At 34.4% G+C, this 19,797-nt stretch overlaps 1 protein-coding gene across 1 annotated transcript in view; it reads right to left on the minus strand.

The window, feature by feature from the left end:
* LOC100930365 (protoheme IX farnesyltransferase, mitochondrial) overlaps window positions 1-19,264 on the minus strand; it is a 90,702-nt gene extending 71,438 nt beyond the window's left edge. The window contains exons 1-3 of the mRNA XM_012550065.3: window positions 19,100-19,264; window positions 5,861-5,994; window positions 3,170-3,491 (exon numbers count right to left, since the gene is read on the minus strand). Coding sequence (XP_012405519.1) covers window positions 3,170-3,491; window positions 5,861-5,994; window positions 19,100-19,145 — 502 coding nt within the window. The 5' untranslated portion in view covers window positions 19,146-19,264. The remainder of the gene's footprint in view (window positions 1-3,169; window positions 3,492-5,860; window positions 5,995-19,099) is intronic.
* Between the last annotated feature and the right edge of the window lie 533 nt (window positions 19,265-19,797).

The raw sequence follows: 19,797 nt of genomic DNA on the forward strand, positions 1-19,797 counted from the left end.
TTTATGGGTATCATCAATTGCCTATAAGATAGGACAGAATTACTTAACCCATTATGTATTGATGATAATATCTATATATGGATGAATATATTGTTTTAAGTTATTTTAAAGATACATTTATACTATTATATTTATAGGCTAGCATTGATCTGTGTTGAGGATAAAGATATAGACTTGGACTATTGAGAGCTGCTGTGTTCCAGAAAATCAGTTTACCTTTTTACTTTGCTTCTTTTGTGTCTACCGTTCATAATGCACTGGTGGAAAGTCCCAAAATCCTGTCGACTAAACACTGATGATTGATGGCACAGGACTAAAACTGAGGACTAAACTTTGGTGATTGATGGACATTGACTAATCATGTGAATTTTCTCCTTTGGCAACTAACCAAAGAACTGTTCTCCCTTATTCTATTTTTAGTGCTCTCTCATTCCATATAAATATTTGTAGCAATTGCATAAAAAAAAGTCCATAATTCCTTTAGGCGAGTCTTAGATCTAACTTCTTAAGTACCATCAGTTTCTTTAATAAATTGAAAATGCTCAGAATATTGCCCCAGTACCTTAGTTTGATTATTCTTTTTATTTCTTACTAGGTTTGCTGCAATTCCACCTTGTAAATTTTCTATTTTATTTACATGATTTCTCTTTTTAAAAAAAAAAAATTTAGATTGACTAAGGGGTTATCAATTTTATTAGTCTTTTAACTTTCGTTATTTTTTTTTTTTGGAGGGGGTGAGGCAATTGAGGTTAAGTGACTCACCCAAGGTCACACAACTTGGAAGTGTTAAGTATCTGAGGACAGATTTAAACTCAGGTCCTCCTGACTTCAGGGCTGATGCTCTATCCACTGTACCACCTAGCTACCCAGCTTTATTTATCATTTCTAAGGACTACTCGTCCCCCCACATTCCTTGCTCTCTAGTTTTTTATATCAACTCTCTTGTATTGATTTTAGGCCTATTAATTGGTTTTCAAAAATTTTAAATATATTCATTAATCCTCTTTTTTTAATGTATTTTTTAAGGATATGATTTTCAAGCTAAGGACTGCATTAGTTGCAATCTAAGAATTTTGGTATGTCATCTTATCAATATCGGTTTTTTACATTGTCCTTCCTATAATTTGTTCTTTGACCTACTCATTAATTAATATTTCATTACTAAGGTTCCATTTGTGCCTGTATATTTCATTTGTGGAAGAAAAAATTTTTATTTTTAATGTGATATGATCTGTAGAGATGTAGTCATTATTTCTGCATTTTAACATTTATTTACAACATCTTTGTTTCCTAATACATAGTAAATATTTGTGAAAGTTCCACATTGTGCTGATGTTTACTTTTATTGTCTCATTTAGATGCCATTAAGTTTTTTAATTACAGTTGCTTCAGCAATTTTTTCAGTTTTTTTTTCCCTTTTTATTTACCTTATTAGGTTTATCCAAAGCAGAGAGTGATACTGAACTGTTACCACTGTGCTACTATTTTTACCTTATTGAAACTGATAAAAAATTATTTTATGAATTTGGATGCTAAGGCACTTGGAGAAAATAGGTATATTACTGAGATTGATTTGTTACTTATGTTTCCTTTCACAGTAATATCTTTTCCTTGTTTATCCCTTTTTATTTTGGGGATGTTTCTTTTTGTCTTGTCAGAAAGCATTCTGGTCTGGATTCACTTGATACATAAATTTCTTTTCATCCTTTCAGTTTTATTTTATGTATATCTTAAAAAAATGTTTTTCTTCTAATGGAAGGTTTTGTAGAAATGTAGAGTTTTTGTTTTCTTATTCAATATCACCTTTTTTGTTTTATTGTATTGTTTAATCCGATAATATTTAAAGTGATGAGTTACTTATTCTTTCTTCATCTGTCTTATACTTTTTAAAATTATGACCTTTGCTACAGATGTATATTATGCTACTTTAATCCTTTAATGTGACCCTATTCATATTGCCTCTCTTCCCCTCATCCCCAATTTCCTTCTCTTATTTGTTACCCTTTTGCCTTTAGAATTTTTTTATTAGTTCCTTTTTCTCTCCTGCTTTTAGGTGGTCATAAAAATTTTTACTCCCAATTTCCTCTCTATTAATCAAGCAGATTTCCCCTTCCTCCTTTTCATTTTGACTAGTCCTGGTTGTTATTCAATTTCATTTTTCATGTTCTTTTCCAAAAAGGATTTCTCTCATTTTCTTCATTATCTACCTTTCTATCTAGTCTACACCTTCATTCTCTGATTCATGATGTCTATAATTATCTGGTCACTCTCTTTTTTTTCATACAAGAAAAGCTTCATTTTAGTCTGTTCCATCCAGGCATTTTCTGTTACTGATTTGTGGGATCTGCCTTATAGATTGCCCCAATCCCAAGATAATGCTAATTACTGTGGGTCAGGGAGAGAGCACTGTTCTATGGGTGGGGTTTCCCATCTCTTTCCATGTTCCTGATTATACACTCACTCTGATCTAAATCTTCCTCTGATTACTTTTTTCACAAGAAGTCACTGGAAAAGGCAGAAATTTGGTAGAAATAACAATGAAAAAGCAAACAGACAGACACACACACGTATGTATAGAATCTGGCAAGATCTTGCCTACAGATTAATCAATGTTTTTCTTTTGGGGGCTTACCTCAGTACTATCTTCCATTTTATTCTTCCCACATTCCCAATTTGTTTGAGACCAGAACCTTTTTGGGGAATAATGAATAGACTTCTAGGCTATAAGTTATTGCTGGAAAGACCTATCAAGGTATATCCAGCCCAAAACGGTTTCCTTAATAAGCTGTCATATCTAGAACAACACTTAGTCATCCAGGTATATGAGCTGAGGGTAGCCAGTAGCCAGCCCTCCATCTCAAATGCTTCTTTAATAAGCATTTAATAAGTTGAGCTAGAAATACAACTGAAGTAAAAGTTAACATGCTAATATATTTTAAGAACATTAAATAGAAGAGAATATAATTTTAAATAGTAGCCTTGCAATCTATCAAATAAAACAATTCAAAACATGTTCAAATTTATATTAAAGTTCAATGAAAAACAAAAACAATATTAAGAATCCCAATATTAATAAATTATTTTGTTATATGTTAAGTAAAATTTACAAAGTTGGAAGTGAACATGAAAATGAAGAAAAAAGCTAATATAGTGAAAATAAGAAATGTACCTGTAAGTTTAATTTTGGACAGCCGAGCCAAAATTCCTGGTAAATCATCCAACTGTAGTTTCATCTCTTTCCACTGCTTTTGATCTTTGGACTCTGTCCCCACTCCTCGTAGGCTTTCAACTATTGATGTAGTTTCTAATTCTTTCAATTCTTTTGGATTTGAAATTTTAGATAATGGTAGATTGGGAAGTGAAATTGATCTGATCTCATTAACAACTGTTTTGGCTTGACTTGATGATGTTTTCTCAAGGAACACAGGTGCCCTTGGTTCTGGCTTGGGTTTTACTTGCTGGTTGAGGTTTCTGTTCAACTGCATTATATACTGAATGAAAAATGTATTTTACTATGACTGATACATAAAATACTTTCAAATAAAGTCATTTTAAGCAATCAAAATTAAAATTAATTGGAACAGTGAAGAGCATTTCCTTTTACTTTCAATGACAAACATTTTAATGCATTCATTTAATGTGTTTTTGTGTAACTATTATTTATACCAGATCCTAATTTTCATATTTCCAAATTCCACCTTAGTAATTTAACCTTTGCTTATTCCCTTAGCTTAATGTCTTGGTTTTTTAATCCTTGGCCTACTGACACACAGGTGAAAGGGGTCTTACAGGACATGCAGTTCATACCATTTGTATGACTTTCCAATGTCCCAGAAAGAGTCATCTATGTTCAAAGATATGCATTGGTGGGTAAAAGGTAGGATGGGAAGGTAACTCAGTATTTTCCCTAACAGCTTTTGGACTGATCTATTTGTTAGGAAAGGTTTTTAATTTAATTTTATAAACAGTTTAAATCTCTCCGTAACTTTCAGCTATTATTCTGGATTCTGTCCTCTCAGATAAAGCAAAAAAAAAAAAAAAAAAAAAAAAATCTAATCTCTGTTTAATATGGCATTTCTTCAAACACTTGAAGCTATCGTATCTCCCTGATATCTCCTCCCCAAGAAAAAATTCTTCCAACTGATGTTCATATAAAATCTTATTTGGACCATCTAGCTGCCCCACGTGATAGAATATCATTGTAGTATAAGAAATGATATAGGAAATAGATAGGTTCAGAGAAACCTGGGAAGATTTAAATGAGTACAAAGTAAAATGAGAAGAACCAGAAGAACATTGTGCATAGTAATAAACATACTGTAACCATGGTTATGGTAACCATACAGTTATGGTAACAGTTATGAAAGACTTTGCGATTCTGATCAATTCACAACAATCTTAGAGAACTCATTATAAAAAATAATATGCATCTTCAGAGAGAGAACTGAAGAACTCTTCAGTGCAGACTGAGGCTTTTTTTTTTGTTTGTTTTATATTTCATGTTTTTGGAAGTTTGGGGGAGGGAAACACAACATAGTTAATATGGAAATATAATTCACATGCCTTCACATATATAGTGGGTGTCATATTGCCTGTCTTGTCAATGAGTGGTAGAGAGACTATAGATAGGGAGAGAATATAGAATTCATAATTTTAAAAATAAATAAATGTTTTAAAAAAAAAACCTCACGAATTCCAAATCATGAATTTGGTAAAATTCCTTAATAAAGCATCATTTTTTGCTTTCAAACTTCTGACCTAAACACTCTGATCCACTGTAGTTTATAAAAATGGTGGAAATACCATCATTGGGAATAAATAGGAAGCCTTTGTCCATTTAGCTCAAAGCAGGTAATATAGTAATGTAAAGGTTTCATAAATGAACACTACATTCTGATAAAGCAAATTATTATTCAGTTTAGGTACCATCTCCTTTAGGAAACTTTCTCTAATTCCTCTAGTTTTTAGTGCTTTTTCTCTTCTCACATATCTTTTATTTACTTATCTTACAAGTTGTATTTTCTAAATAAATGACTGTGACTCAGGAATAGAAGAACTTAGGCTCAAATTCTGCCTTGGGTATTTGTTACTTTATGACCATAGCAGTTTATTTAACCTCCCCTGGCCTAGCAAGTTCTTCATCTGTCAATAAAGGGGTTGACTAGATGACTTCTGAGATCCTTTCTTTCCCTGAACTTATGATCGTGTATCCTATGTGAAAGTTCCTTGAGAGCAAGGATGATTTTTCATTTCTGTGTTTATACTGCCAGTATCTAACACAGTCCCTTGCATATAGTAGATACTTGATAAAGTATCTCGAAATGAATGAATTGAAAATAATTAAGAGAATCTTCTTTATGTACTTGGGATTTATTATTAATTTTTCCCTTTTTCTTTTTTTTTTTTTTTTGTACTTGAAATTTTTAAAAAATGAGTCACTGTAAGAATGTTATCAATTATGCATTCATATATTTGAAAAATAATTTATGTTAACATAGCACTTTGCTTCACTAAGTACTTCAACAAACTTTAAAATAGGTAGTACCAGTGTTACTAATTCTATTAAATAACTATAAAATTGAGATTCAAAGAGATTTAATGATTTATTCAAGGCCTCATGAATACTAACCTCAGGTTTTCCTTATTTTAACTTAGTCTAATTATGACAGAAGTTAAACTTTTCTTCAAAATCAATGAGCAAATTCAAGACCATACTTTTTAACATTATGAGTGAGAATTCAGATTTACTTCAGAAAAAACTAACAAAACAATAACATTAAAGTTTCTAAACTGAAGAAAATAATAACAACAGCTTAACAAAAGTTTTCCAAAGACTTTTGCGATATTCTTCTAAACTTACCATGTGCTTGAGGAAATTAAGTTGTTGAAATGTAATCCATTGTTTATTAACATTCTTTAAAAGATACATATGTCTCTGAGGTATCTGTTGCATGGTTCTTCTTTTTAAGTGACAGATACATGCTCCTAGCTGGCCTACATTATAAAGGAAAAAAAGGATAATTCAACTCATCACAAGAATCATTAAATCTAATCAGTGATCAAAGTTAATAAGAATAGTTTATACTGAATTATGGAACTGATAAGGACCTCAAAGCTACCTAAAATTTATATTTTGAATAATCAAGTCTCCAAAGAGGTTATCAACCTAATCAATGTTTTAATCAACCCCAATTTTTAAAACAGATTAAAAGGCAAATAGCACAAGCAACTAGTATTTGAAGTTATTATTAAGTCATTAGATTATCCTCATTTTCTATTTTGAAAGAGTTACTAGACTTAATAAAATACTTTTGATATAGTGTACCTAGATTTTAACAAAGCATTTGACAGAACATTGTTAATAGTAATGGATCAATAATCCATATGTTTGCTGAAGATTTATCTTTACTACAAGTAGTCCATCTAATAATCACCCAATTTGCCTTGATGATAATTTCAACTGTCAAAATGTAGAGGAACTAACCAGTGGAAAAACCTATTTTGGACCTGATTCTCACCAACAAGAGGATACTTCCTGATGAGATAGAAATCATGTGACTCTAAAGAAAAATGACCATTCTAAATTAGTTTTTTAAAGCAGAAAGCCAAGTATAATCTGACAAGTATCCCAGAGTCAAGGAAGGCCAATTTCAAAGATTTCAAAGAAATCAAAGATAAGATTCCAAGAATTAGAAGTCTAGAGAGCAGTCAGTCCAGAAGAGAAAGGTAGCACTGAAAAATAGAATTTTGAATAACAGCCACAAATTCTTTTTTTTTTTTTAATAGCCTTTTATTTACAGGTTATATGTATGGGTAACTTTACAGCATTAATAATTGCCAAACCTCTTGTTCCAATTTTTCACCTCTTACTCCCCACCCCCTCCCCCAGATGGCAAGATGACCAGTAGATGTTAAATATATTAAAATATAAATTAGATACACTATAAGTATACATGACCAAACCGTTATTTTGCTGTACAAAAAGAATCAGACTCTTAAATATTGTACAATTAGCTTGTGAAGGAAATCAAAAATGCAGGTGGGCATAAATATAGGGATTGGGAATTCAATGTAATGGTTTTTAGTCATCACCCAGAGTTCTTTCTCTGGGCATAGCTGGTTCAGTTCATTACTGCTCCATTGGAAATGATTTGGTTGATCTCGTTGCTGAGGATGGCCAGGTCTATCATAACTGGTCATCATATAGTATTGTTGTTGAAGTATATAATGATCTCCTGGTCCTGCTCATTTCATTCAGCATCAGTTCGTGTAAGTCTCTCCAGGCCTTTCTGAAATCATCCTGTTACAGCCACAAATTCTAATGAGGAGGAAAAGCTGCTCTAAAAAGATTAGTGTGGACCCACAGGAAAATAATTTAGATGGTAAGAAAATTGTACAAATAAAAAGCAAAGGAAAATAATAAAATACAAAAACATGAACTTCACAAGTACAAAATGAGGAAGGTATTGTTAGAAATTTGTCTGAAAAGAGCTTGGGATATTAGTGGACTACAAGACCAAGATGAGTCAAAAAGTGTGATATGATAGCCAAAAAAGTAAATGTGATTTTAAGTTGCATTAATAAAGTCAAGTTGTTCAAGATTAAACGAGGCAATAGTCCTGCTATACTATGAGCTACTCCCTAAAACTGAAACAGAATTCAGTTCTAGGTACCACATTTTTCAAAAGATATTGATGAGCTGAACAGATTGTGCAAAAGAGGAGAGCCTGAATGGTAAAAGGGCTTTCAGATTATGCCATGACTATTTAGCTTGGAGAGGCAACAGGCCAGAACAAAAAGCAGTAGATACAAGTTAAGGAGAAGCAAATGTATGCTTACCGTAAAGAAAAAGTTTCCTGTTGTTCAGTTATTTATAGTTATGTCTGAGTCTTCATGACCCCATTTGGGATTGACAGAGATATTCTCTGATTATTTTATAAATAAGGAACTGAGGTAAATAGGATTAAGTGATTTGTCCAGGATCATATAGTAAGTATGTGAGGCCAGGTTTGAACTCAAGAAGCTGGCACTGTGTCATCTAGCTATCCCTCCTAAACATCAGTATTGTATAAAAGTATAATCAGCTTCCCAAGAGAGACAAGGTTCTACTTCATTCAAGGCTGTCAAGAAAAAAGACACTGCCATTAAAGAAAATTTTGTGTTTGCATTGTACACACAAATTTGATGAACAATTCTTATTAATTTATGATTATTCTAAACCTAAGTACCTTCTGTTTAGAGAAATAAGTGTCAAAACTGATCAAGTCTCCTCATACCCCTGGACACCACTACCATATAAACAATTTTAAAGTCACAATTTATAAGATTATTCAGTCAAGTAAAGAAATCAATAGGCCTATGAAGTGCTAGGCACCATGCTAAATATCAGGGATACAAAGAAAGGCCCCAAAAATCCTTGCCCTAAAGAAATAAGCAGCCTAATTGGGGAGACAGTATGGAAAGAATTATGGGGAAGCAGAGTCAAAATGGTGAGTATATGAAGATATATAGCCAAGCAAAAGCAATGCAGCCAAAAAAAAAAAAAAAGTAGGAAACTAGCTACAAAAAATTTCTCTGATAAAAGGTCTCATTTCTCAAGTCTACCGAGAATTGAACCAAATTTATAAGGATAAAAGTTATTCCCAAATTGATAAATGGTCAAGGAATATCAAAAGCAGTTTTTAGAAGAAACCAAAACTATCAATAATCATTTTTTAAAATCTCTAAATCACTAATAATTAGATTAAAAGAACTTGGAGGTACTAGCTCAGACCTATCAGATCATCTAATAAGACAGAAAAGAAAAATAACAAATACCAGAAGGCAAGTGGGAAAATAAGTACATTAATGTACTATTAAAGCTGGGAATTAGTCTACCTTTTGGAAAGCGACTTGGACCTATGTCCAAAAAATTATAAAAGCATATCACAGTGACCCAGCAATATCACTACTAGGTCTTACATGCCAGAGAGATAAAAGAAAAAAGGAAAGGATCCATATGTACAAAAAAATTAATTCTTTTTGTGGTAGCAAATAATTAGAAACAAAGGGGAAGTGCATCAATTGGAGAATGACTAAACAAGCTATGGTATATAGCTAAAGAGATACTATTGTTCTATAAAAAATGATAAAAGGAATGGTTTCAAAAAAACCTGGAAAACCTTATAAAAACTGATGCAAATTGAAGTGAGTAGAACCAGGAAAATAATATTGTAAAGATAAACTCTGACAAATATTATGATCTAACCATTTAACCTCTATTTCAGTTTCCATAACTGTAAAATGGGGATAATAAAAGCATCTATTTCCCAAAGCTATTATAAAGATCAGAAGAGATAATAATTGTAAAATATTTAATACATTGTCTGACAGCACACACATACCCACAACACACACTTTGTGTTGTTTGTCATCATCTTTTCCTAGAACCTATTTATAATCTCAGTCACTCTCCGTTCCTCACTTTCCCTTACACTCTATATTTAAGCAAGTGCCAAGACTTGTAAATTCTCCCTCCAGAAGAGTTTTCATATCTATCCCCTTCTGTCTAATATATTAGAATCCCCTCTCTTAGGTCATAATTCTCTTTACTCTGGACTATTAAAATAGCCTGCCATTTGGCATCATCATTTCTGGTCTCTCTTTTCTCTAATCCAACAACCACAACCAAACTGAAGTTCATAAAGCATAGTCTGATTATATCATTCTCCCACTTGAGAAGCTTCAGTGCCTATTTCTAAGAAAAAAAGCTTTTGTCTTACATTCTTCTCTTTGGGATTTAAAGTTGAAGTTTAGCTCCATCTTATTTTGTCAAGCTTATTTCATCTTAATTTCTATGTCACCTCCCTCCCTGTCTACCTGCCCATTTCCTACATACATACCTACACACACACACACACACACACACACACACATACACGAGTTCTAACCCAGCTAGACTACTGGCTAATGCACATACACAACATTCTACCTCCTACTTGTTCTATATGTAGTTTGCTTTATATATGTTTTTATTTGTTTGTTATCTTCCCCATTAGACTGTAAGATTCTTTTTGTATCCTCAGTGCTTAGCATAGTGCCTGGCACATAGGAGGTATTTAATAAATGTTTATTGATTGATCTTGCTTACATGTTTTACACAGGCTATTTCCTTTCTCATCTCAAGGAATACTCTCCTTTCTCACCTCAAATCAAGTTATTTAGCATTTATAAAGCATTCACTCTATTCAGGCACTGTGCTAGAAATTGAGGATAAGAAAAAAAAGCAGTCCTCAACCTCAAGGAGCTTACATTAGCAACTGGGGAAACAGAAAAGGATTCATGAAGTCATCAATTGAGAATATTTTTGAAGAAAACAAGGGATTCTATGTGGCAGAGGTTAAGACAGGAGTACATGCAAAACATAAGGAAGTCAGTAGCAAAGGTAGAGAGATGGGTTAATAGAGTGTCATGAGTGAAAAATTCCCAGAATACCAGTTTGACTGGACCAGAAAATGCTGGAGTAATGTTTAATAAGGTGGGAAACAGATGTAAAGGGCCTGAAGACTAAATAGAAGAGCTTATTCATCACAATTACTGAATAGGTGAGTGATATGGTCAAACTTATACTTTAAAAAGCTCGCTCTGATTGTTATATGAATAGACTGGAAAGTAGAGGAACTGGAAGAAATGAGAACAATTAGGAGGCTTTTGCAGTTAGTCCAAGCAGAAGGTATTGAGATCCAAACCAACATGATGGCCCCAAGAAGGGAAGAGATGCCCCCAAAAAATATTGTACAAGTAAAAATGACAACCTTTGGTTACTGATTACATATATATGTTGAGGGAGAATGAGGAATCTAGGATAACACCAAGGCTGATCCTGAGTGTCTAGGATGGTGATGCCCTTAAAAATACTAAGAAAAAAGACAAAAGCAAGACAACCCTGGTACTTGAGCTGAGTCTTGAAGGAAGACAGGGATTCTAAAAGATAGAATGAAAAAGAGGAAGATGACAGGTTTGGAATTCTATAGTTTGTCTGGAGATAAAGGAGTAATCAACCACTAAGAAAAGGCAGGAGGCAAACTATGAAGGGATGTAAATAAGAGTCTACATTTTATCCTAGAGACAATTTGACAGCTCTGTGATAAATATAAAGGTGAGTGAAAAGTCTGGATATGTGAAAAACAATTAGGACATTACTGACATAATTTAAGAAAGAAATGATAGGGTGCAGAGCCAAGATGACAGACATGACACACATTTCTCTCTGACCTTCTTTACAACCGTCACAATAATTATGAAATCCAACCTCTGAATTAGTTCTGGATGGGCAGAACCCACAAATATTGGGAGTGCAACAAATTATCAGCAGAAGATAATTTCAAAAATCGCTAAAAAAAACATCTGTTTTAATTGGAAATGGGAGGAAGGTAAAAATGCAAGGGCAGAAAGCTCAGTGTCCTGGGGCAGAGAATTGCAGGGAGCAAACAGACCAGAAAAGATCTGTTTCAATCAGAAACGGGAGAGAGGCAGAGAAGCATAAATAGCTGACCACAAAAGCCAGAGCACACAGAGCAGGGCCCGAGGGCAATACAATCTCAGTGTGGGGGTGCAACTTCTACCCAGGCAGAAAGTTTGCAGGAAGAAGCAAACCAGAGATGGTCTGCTTCAATTGGAAGCAGGAGAGAGACAGCAAGGTCCAGGCAGCAGATCACAAATGCCAGCTCAGAAAGCTCAGAATTAAGGAGCTGTACAGTCTCAGGGTCCCTGAGCAGAACTGCACCACAAAAACCAGGGCAGATAGCACAGAGCCCTGGGGCATTGCTAATGATTCCACGTGGCAGAGCCAGGTCCAGGAGTGAATCAGCACTGATCCAGCAAAGTGGCCACTGCTTGGAAAACCTCTACCATCCTAAAGGCAAACCTTAACTTTAAAAAAATGAGTAAAAAAGTAAAGAGGACTCTTAACAATTGACAGCTTTTATGGTGAAAGAGAAGAACAGATTTCAAACCCTGAGAAGACTTAAGGCAGATTGTTTCCAGATGAAGCTGCAAAGGGTGAAATAACCTTGGTCCCCACCACATAAGGCTCTCCTAGAAAAACTTAGAAAGGATCTTAAAAGAGAGCTAGAGGAAAAATGGGGAAAAGAAATGAAAGCCTAGCAAGAAAGTCTGGAAAAGGCAACACAAAACAGACATAGTGACATGGAAAAACCATAAAACTCATTAAAAGATAGATTTGATAAACTGAAAAAAGAAAACAACTCCCAGGAAAACAGAATTTGTGAAACAGCAAAAGAAAATAATTTCTTAAAAAACAAAATTTGTGAAATGGAAAAATAAAACTCCCTAAAAAACAGAATTTGTGAAATGGAAAACAATCCCGTAGAACAAAACAATTAATTCAAAAATTCAACTGGACAAAAACAAAAAGAAGCAAAAAAAGTAAATGAAGAAAACAACGCACTAAAATTCAGAATTAACAAGTGGAAATGAATGACTCAATAAGGCAACAAGAATCAGTAAGGCAAAACCAAAAAAATGAAAAAAATAGAAAAAAACTGTTAAATACCTAAAATGGAAAACAACCAACCTGGAAAATAGATCTAAGAGAGACAATCTAAGGATTATTGGACTCTCTGAAATACATGATGAAAAAAAGAACCTAGACACTATATTTCAGGAAATCATCAAAGAGAACTGCCCAGATATCATAGAAGCAGAATGTAAACTAGACATTGAAAGAATTCATCGATCACCTACAGAAAGAGAATCCAAAATTAAAACTCCAAGAAATATTGTGGCTAAATTCCAGAACTATCAGACCAAGGAAAAAAATACTACAAGCAGCCAGAAAAAAAAACAATTCAAATACCGAGGAGCCACAATAAGGATCAGTCAGGATCTAGCAGCTTCCACATTAAAGGATCAAAGGTCCTGGAATCTGATATTCTGAAAGGCAAAGAAATTTGGCATGCAGCCAAGAATAAACTACCCTGGTAACCTGAGCATTTTCTTCTAAGGAAGAAGATGGACATTCAATGAAATAGGTGAATTCCATTTATTTCTGATGAAAAAACCAGAGCTAAACAAAAAGTTTGACTTCCAAATATAGGACTCAAAAGAATAAAAAGGTAAAAAGAACTCTTGTGAACTGTATTTCTGTTATGGGTATACATAAAGAGTACATGTATAATTTGGTTTACTGTTATACTATAAAAAAGAAATTAGAGGTGGAAAGGAAATTGTACCAAAAAAAGTGAAAAGCGGAGAAATAAAGAGGTAAACTACATCTCATGAAGAGGCAAAGGAAACCTATTATAGCTGAGGGAAAGAAGGGAGGGGGATGATCATAATGTGAATCTTACTCTCATCAGAATTGGCTCAAAGAGAAATTATTAGATATATTTAGTTTACAAAGAAACTTCGCCCAACTCATTGAAAAGTGGAAGTGGAAAAGCAAAAAAGGAAGGGGTAAGACAAATAGAAGGGAATACAGAAATTGAAAAAAGTTTAAGAAAATGGAAGGGACTCTAAGGGGGAGGGAGGGATCCCAAAGAGACTGTGTGAGGCAACTGGTGCTCATAAGTTTAATACTGGGGAGGAGGGTAAGGGGAAAAGAAAAGAGAAAAGCATAATCTGGGGTTAACAAGATGACAGTAAATACAGAATAACTAATCTTAAACATAAATGTGAATGGGGTAAATTCCCCAATAAAATGGAGGCAGATAGGAGACTGGATTAAAAGCCAGAATGCTACAATATGTTGTTTACAGGAAACACACTTGAAGCAGGGCAATACATACAGTGTAAAGGTACAAGGCTGAAGCAGAATTTACTGTGCTTCAGGTGAAGTAAAAAAAGCAGGGGTAGTCATCCTGATCTCAGATCAAACAAAAGCAAAACCTGATCTAATTAAAAGAGATAAGGAAGGAAGGGCACTATAACTTGGTAAAGGGCAACATAGACAATGAAGCAATATCAATAGTAAATATATGTGCACCAAACAGTACAGCATCTAAATTCCTAAAGAAGTTAAGAGAACTGCAAGAAGAAACAGATAGCAAAATTATAATAGAGGGAGATCTCAGCCTTGCACTCTCAGAATTAGATAAATCAAATCACAAAATAAATAAGAAAGAAGTTAAAGAGGTAAATAGAACACTAGAAAAGTTAGGTATGATACATCTTTGGAGAAAACTGAATGGAGACAGAAAGGAGTATATTTTCTTCACAGCAGTCTATATACAAAAATTGACCATATATTAGGACATAAAGACCTCAAATTCAAATGCAGAAAGGCAGAAATAGTAAATGCATCCTTTTCAGATCACAATGCAATGAAAATTGCATTCAATAAAAAAAAGGGGGGAAATAGACTAAAAAGTAATTGGAAACTAATCTCATCCTAAAGAATGAATAGGTGAAACAGCATATCATAGACACAATTAATAATTTCACCCAAGAGAATGACAATAATGAGACGATACCAAAATGTGTGGGATGCAGCCAAAGCAGTAATAATCTTTATATCTCTAGAGGCCTATTTGCATAAAATAGAGAAAGAGAAAATCAATGAATTAGGTTTGAAACTTAAAAAAAGCTAGAAAAAGAGCATATTAAAACCCCCCAATCAGAAATTAAACTTGAAATTCTAAAAATAAAAGGAGAGATTAATAAAACTGAAACTTAAAAAAAAACTATTTAATTAATAAATAAAACTAAGATTTGGTTCTATGAAAAAACTAACAAAATAGATAAACCCTTGGTAAATTTGATTAAAGGAAAGAGGAAAATCAAATTGTTAGTCTCAAAAATGAAAAGGGAGAATTTTCTACTAATGAAAAGAAAATTAGAGCAATAATTAGGAATTACTTTGCCCAACTTTATGCCAATAAATTTGACAACCTATGTAAAATGGAGAAATATCTACAAAAAAATAGATTGTTCAGATTAACAGAAGAGGAAATAAATTACTTAAATAGTTCTATTTTAGAAAAAGAAATAAATCAGTTCCCTAAGAAAAAATCCCCAGAGCCAGATGGATTTACATGTGAATTCTAATAAATATTTAAAGAACAATAAATTCCCATGCTATATAAACTATATGAAAAAATAGGGAATGAAGGAGTTCTACCAAATTCCTTTTATGAAACAGACATGGTACTGATACCTAAACCAGGTAGGACGAAAACAGAAAAAGAAAATTATAAACCTATCTCCCTAATGAACATTGATGCAAAAATCTTAAGTAAAATATTAGCAAAAAGATTACAGAAAATCATTCCCAGAACAATATCCCATCACCAAGTAGAATTTATACCAGGAAAGCAGGGCTGGTTCAATATTAGGAAAACTATTAACATAACTGATTATATCAATAACCAAATTAACAAAAACCATATGATCATCTCAATAGATGCAGAAAAAGAATTTAATAAAATCTAACACCCATTGCTATTAAAAACACTAGAGAGTATAGGAATAAATAGTCAGTAGCATCTTTTTAAAACCACCCATAAGCATCATATGTAATGGAGATAAACCTGAACCATTCTCAATAAAATCAGGAGTGAAACAAGGTTGCCCCCTATCAATTATACTATTCAATATTGTATTAGAAATGCTAGCTTTGGCAATAAGAGATGAAAAAGAGATTAAAGGAATTAGAATAGGTAATGAGGAAACCAAATTATCACTCTTTGCAGATGATATAATGGTATACTTAGAGAATCCCAGAGATTCTACTAAAAAGCTATTAGAAATAATCCATAAATTTAGCAAGGTGACAGGATATAAAATAAATCCACAGAAATCAACAATTTTATACATTGCTAACAAAATCCAACAGTAAGAGATGCAAAGCAAAATTCCATTTAAAATAACTGTCAATAGTATAAAATATTTGGGAATCTATATGCCAAGGGAAAGTCAGGAACTACATGAGCAAAACTACAAAACATTCTCCACACAAATAAAGTCAGATCTAAACAAATGGAAAAATATTAAGTGGATAGATCCTGGATAGATCAAGTGAATATAATAAAGATGACAATACTACCTAAACTAATCTATTTATTTAGTGCTATGCCAATCAGAATCCCAAGAAACTATTTTACTGACCTAGAAAAAAATAACAAAACTCATCTGGAAGAACAAAAAGTCAAGAATTTCAAGGGAACTAATGAAAAAAAAAAATCAAATGAAGCTGGCTTAGCTGTACCTGATCTAAATTTATATTATAAAGCAATGGTCACCAAAACCATGTGGTATTGGCTAAGAAATAGTTGATCAGTCGAATAGATTAGTTTCACAGGACAAAATAGTCATTAACTAGAGCAATCCAGTGTTTGACAAATCCAAAGACCTCAACTTTTGGGATAAGAATGCACTATTTGACAAAAACTGCTGGGAAAATTGCAAATTAGTATGGCAGAAATTAGGCCCATACTGACCCATACTTAACACCATATACCAAGATAAGATCAAAATGGGTTCATGATCTAGGCATAAAGAATGAGATTATAAATAAATTAGAAGAACATAGGAGAGTTTACCTCTCAAACCTGTAGAGGAGGAAGGAATTTGTGACCAAAGAAGAACTAGAGGTCATTAGTGATCACAAAATAGAAAATTTTGATTATATCAAGATAAGAAGCTTTTGTACAAACAAAACTAATGCAGACAAGATGAGAAGGGAAGCAATAAACTGGGAAAACATCTTTACAGTTAAAGGTTCTGATAAAGGCCTCATTTCTAAAATATATAGAGAATTGACTCAAATTTATAAGAAATCAAGCCATTCTCCAATTGATAAATGGTCAAAGGATATGAACAGACAATTTTCAGATGATGAAATTGAAACTATTTCCACTCATATGAAAGAGTGTTCCAAATCACAATTGATCAGAGAAATACAAATTAAGACAACTCTGAGATACCACTAAACTCCTATCAGATTGGCTAAGATAACAGGAAAAGATAATGATCAATGTTGGAGGGGATGGAGGAAAACTGGGACACTGATACATTGTTGATGGAACTGTGAATGGATCCAGCCATTCTGGAGAGCAATTTGGAACTATGATCAAAAAGTTAACCAAACTGTGCATACCTTTGATCCAGCAGTGTTACTACTTGGCTTATATCCCAAAAAGATATTAAAGAAGGGAAAGGAACTCACATGTGCAAAAATGTTTGTGTCAGCCCTTTTTGTAGTGGCTGGAAACTGGAAAGTGAATGGATGCCTATCAACTGGAGAATGGCTGGGTAAAATGTGGTATATAAATGTTATGGAATATTATTGTTCTGTAAGAAATGACCAGCAGGATGAACACAGAGAGGCTTGGAAAGACTTACATGAACTGATGCTAAGTGAAATGAACAAAACCAGGAGATCATTATACACTTCAACAACAATAGCATATGAGGATCAATTCTGATGGAAGTGGCTATCTTCAACAATGAGAAAATTCAAATCAGTTCCAATTGATCTGTAATGAATAAAACCAGCTACACCCAGCAAAAGAACACTGGGAAATGAGTGTGGACCACAACATAGCATTTCCACTCTGTCTGTTATTGTTTGCTTGCATTTTTGTTTTTCTTTCCAGATTTTTACCTTCCTTCTAAATACGATTTTTCTTGTGTAGCAAGACAACTGTACAAATATGTATACATGTACTGTATTTAACATATACTTTAACATATTTAACATGTGTGGGACTACTGCCATCTAGGGGAGGGGTGGAGGGAAGGAGGGGAAAAGTTGGAACAGAAGTTTTTGCAAGGGTCAATGTTGAAAAATTACCCATGCATATGTTTTGTAAATAAAAAGGTATAATAATAAAAAAAAGAAAATTACCAAAAACTCATTTGAGGGAGGGAGGGAGGGAGTGGGAGAGGAAGGGAGGGAAGAAGAGAGGGAAGAAAGACGGAAGAAGGGAAGGAAGGAAGAAAGGAGAAGAAAGGAGAAGGAAAGGGAAGGAAGAGGAAGGAAGGAAAAGTAACAGCTTAAACTAGAGTGATTATGCTAGGAATGGATAGTTAGGAGATTTTTTAAAATGTGAAATCTCCAGCCCTTCTCCTTTCAACTCTTATCCTCAAGTACCATTTGACTAAATCTCTTTTCCTGATTCTCCCGGTGGTTAGTGGTCCACTTATTTCCTCCCATTTCTCTCACAAATTACTTATCTATACATATGCCTTATTAAAATTATACATATCACCTTATTAAAAAATGTTTGAGGTAAAGGACTTTTTCACTTGTTCTTTGTATCTCTAGTGCTTTATATATATCATATACTTAGTTTAAAAGGCTGTTGAATTTGTGACTTCTTATATATGCAGAAACTTTTTGAATCCCTTGATAGTTTCTGATCAGCAAAAACTAATAATAAAGTAACACGATTAAGATCTGATAAAAAAAAAAAAGAACAAAGACTATCTTTTGCATTTAGCAGTAAACTGCTTTGTGGGACTAAATTTATCAATCTTTCAAATGAGGAAAACTGTCAGCATAGCATTAATGGAATAAACCCTGAAATAAGAGTTTGGAGATCTCTGCAAATCACTTGCCTTTTCTGCACTAGCTTCTTCATTGTACAACGAGGGGATTGTTAGATGGGTCCCTCCTAGCTCTAAATTTATGATCCCACCCCAAGCCATCAACTCCTTTGTAACTTGTTCCCTCCTACAGCAAAATGAGGCTACAGAACTAGATGATCAGTTAAGTTTCTTCCAGCTCTACCATTCTATAAACTCTAAGAAAGCTAACTGAACTAAGAGTTGTCTCCTCCGTCAGGGGTAAAACGAGATCAACTCGTCGGTCCGTGGTCAAGGACTCGCCACAACAAGCATCCATGAGTTCTACTCGCATGATGCATCCCTTCAGCACCAAGACAATGCAGCAGATACCTATGGATGATGCGGGTGGGGAAACTGAAGTCCTAGTGGGTAGAAAACCATCGAAAAGAATTGTGGAGGCTGCAAGAGAGAGCCAGAGATACTCCCCCCTCACTCCGGGTCCTCCCTGGTCCGTCAAGGGCTACCAAGGTTGTTTCAGAACACAACTAGCGAGCACACGTTTCCGGTGATAGGGAGCTAGCAGACTCGGTACCTGACAAGGCTAGGGAGACGCGTGCGTGAGGGCCGACAGTCATCATGCCAGTTCCGCAGACTGCTTGCTGGGGTCAGCTGCACTTCCTCATCCCTCACAGACTGCTGGGCGCTGCCATCTTGTCCCTCCCATTCCGGGCCCGTCCTTTGCGTCACTTCCGGAGCCGCTGTTTCCCAAAGGTACTTTGGGCGAGACTGGCCGAGGAAGACTGGAGCAGACCCGGGCTACCTCTCCTACCTAGACAGGAAGTGACGGCCGCCGGCGGCAGACCGGGCACTCTCATTGACTGAGTGCTGCCACTTGTGTGTGGCTGGCGCAGACCCGCTCCCTATGCAATCGAGTTCAGGCACAGCTGGGAGCCCCAGAAAGGGAAATTAAGGAAACGGCCATAACTCCTCCTAATTTGTTTTCTGCTTCACCATTTAATGTGTACTCCTGAAAGCTGTCTCTGTGTCCCCATTTGACAAAATTCGGCGCTTATTAATGAGTTATCTGGCCCCGGCAGGTAGGCTTGTTGATCGTTTAGTATGTGGCATCACTAGTGCGGGCATTCATTCCGCATCATATCTTTGTCCTTTCATAAATCCCATACGGAGTCTCAGCTTCCAGTGCTGAAGTCTTTTCCTGGATACCCTGACCTTCTACAAATACCAGAAGAGGACAGGAACATCCAATTAATCCTTAGGACTATTCCACTT

Source organism: Sarcophilus harrisii, chromosome 4 (genome assembly GCF_902635505.1).
Source record: "Sarcophilus harrisii chromosome 4, mSarHar1.11, whole genome shotgun sequence".
NCBI lineage: Eukaryota > Metazoa > Chordata > Mammalia > Dasyuromorphia > Dasyuridae > Sarcophilus > Sarcophilus harrisii.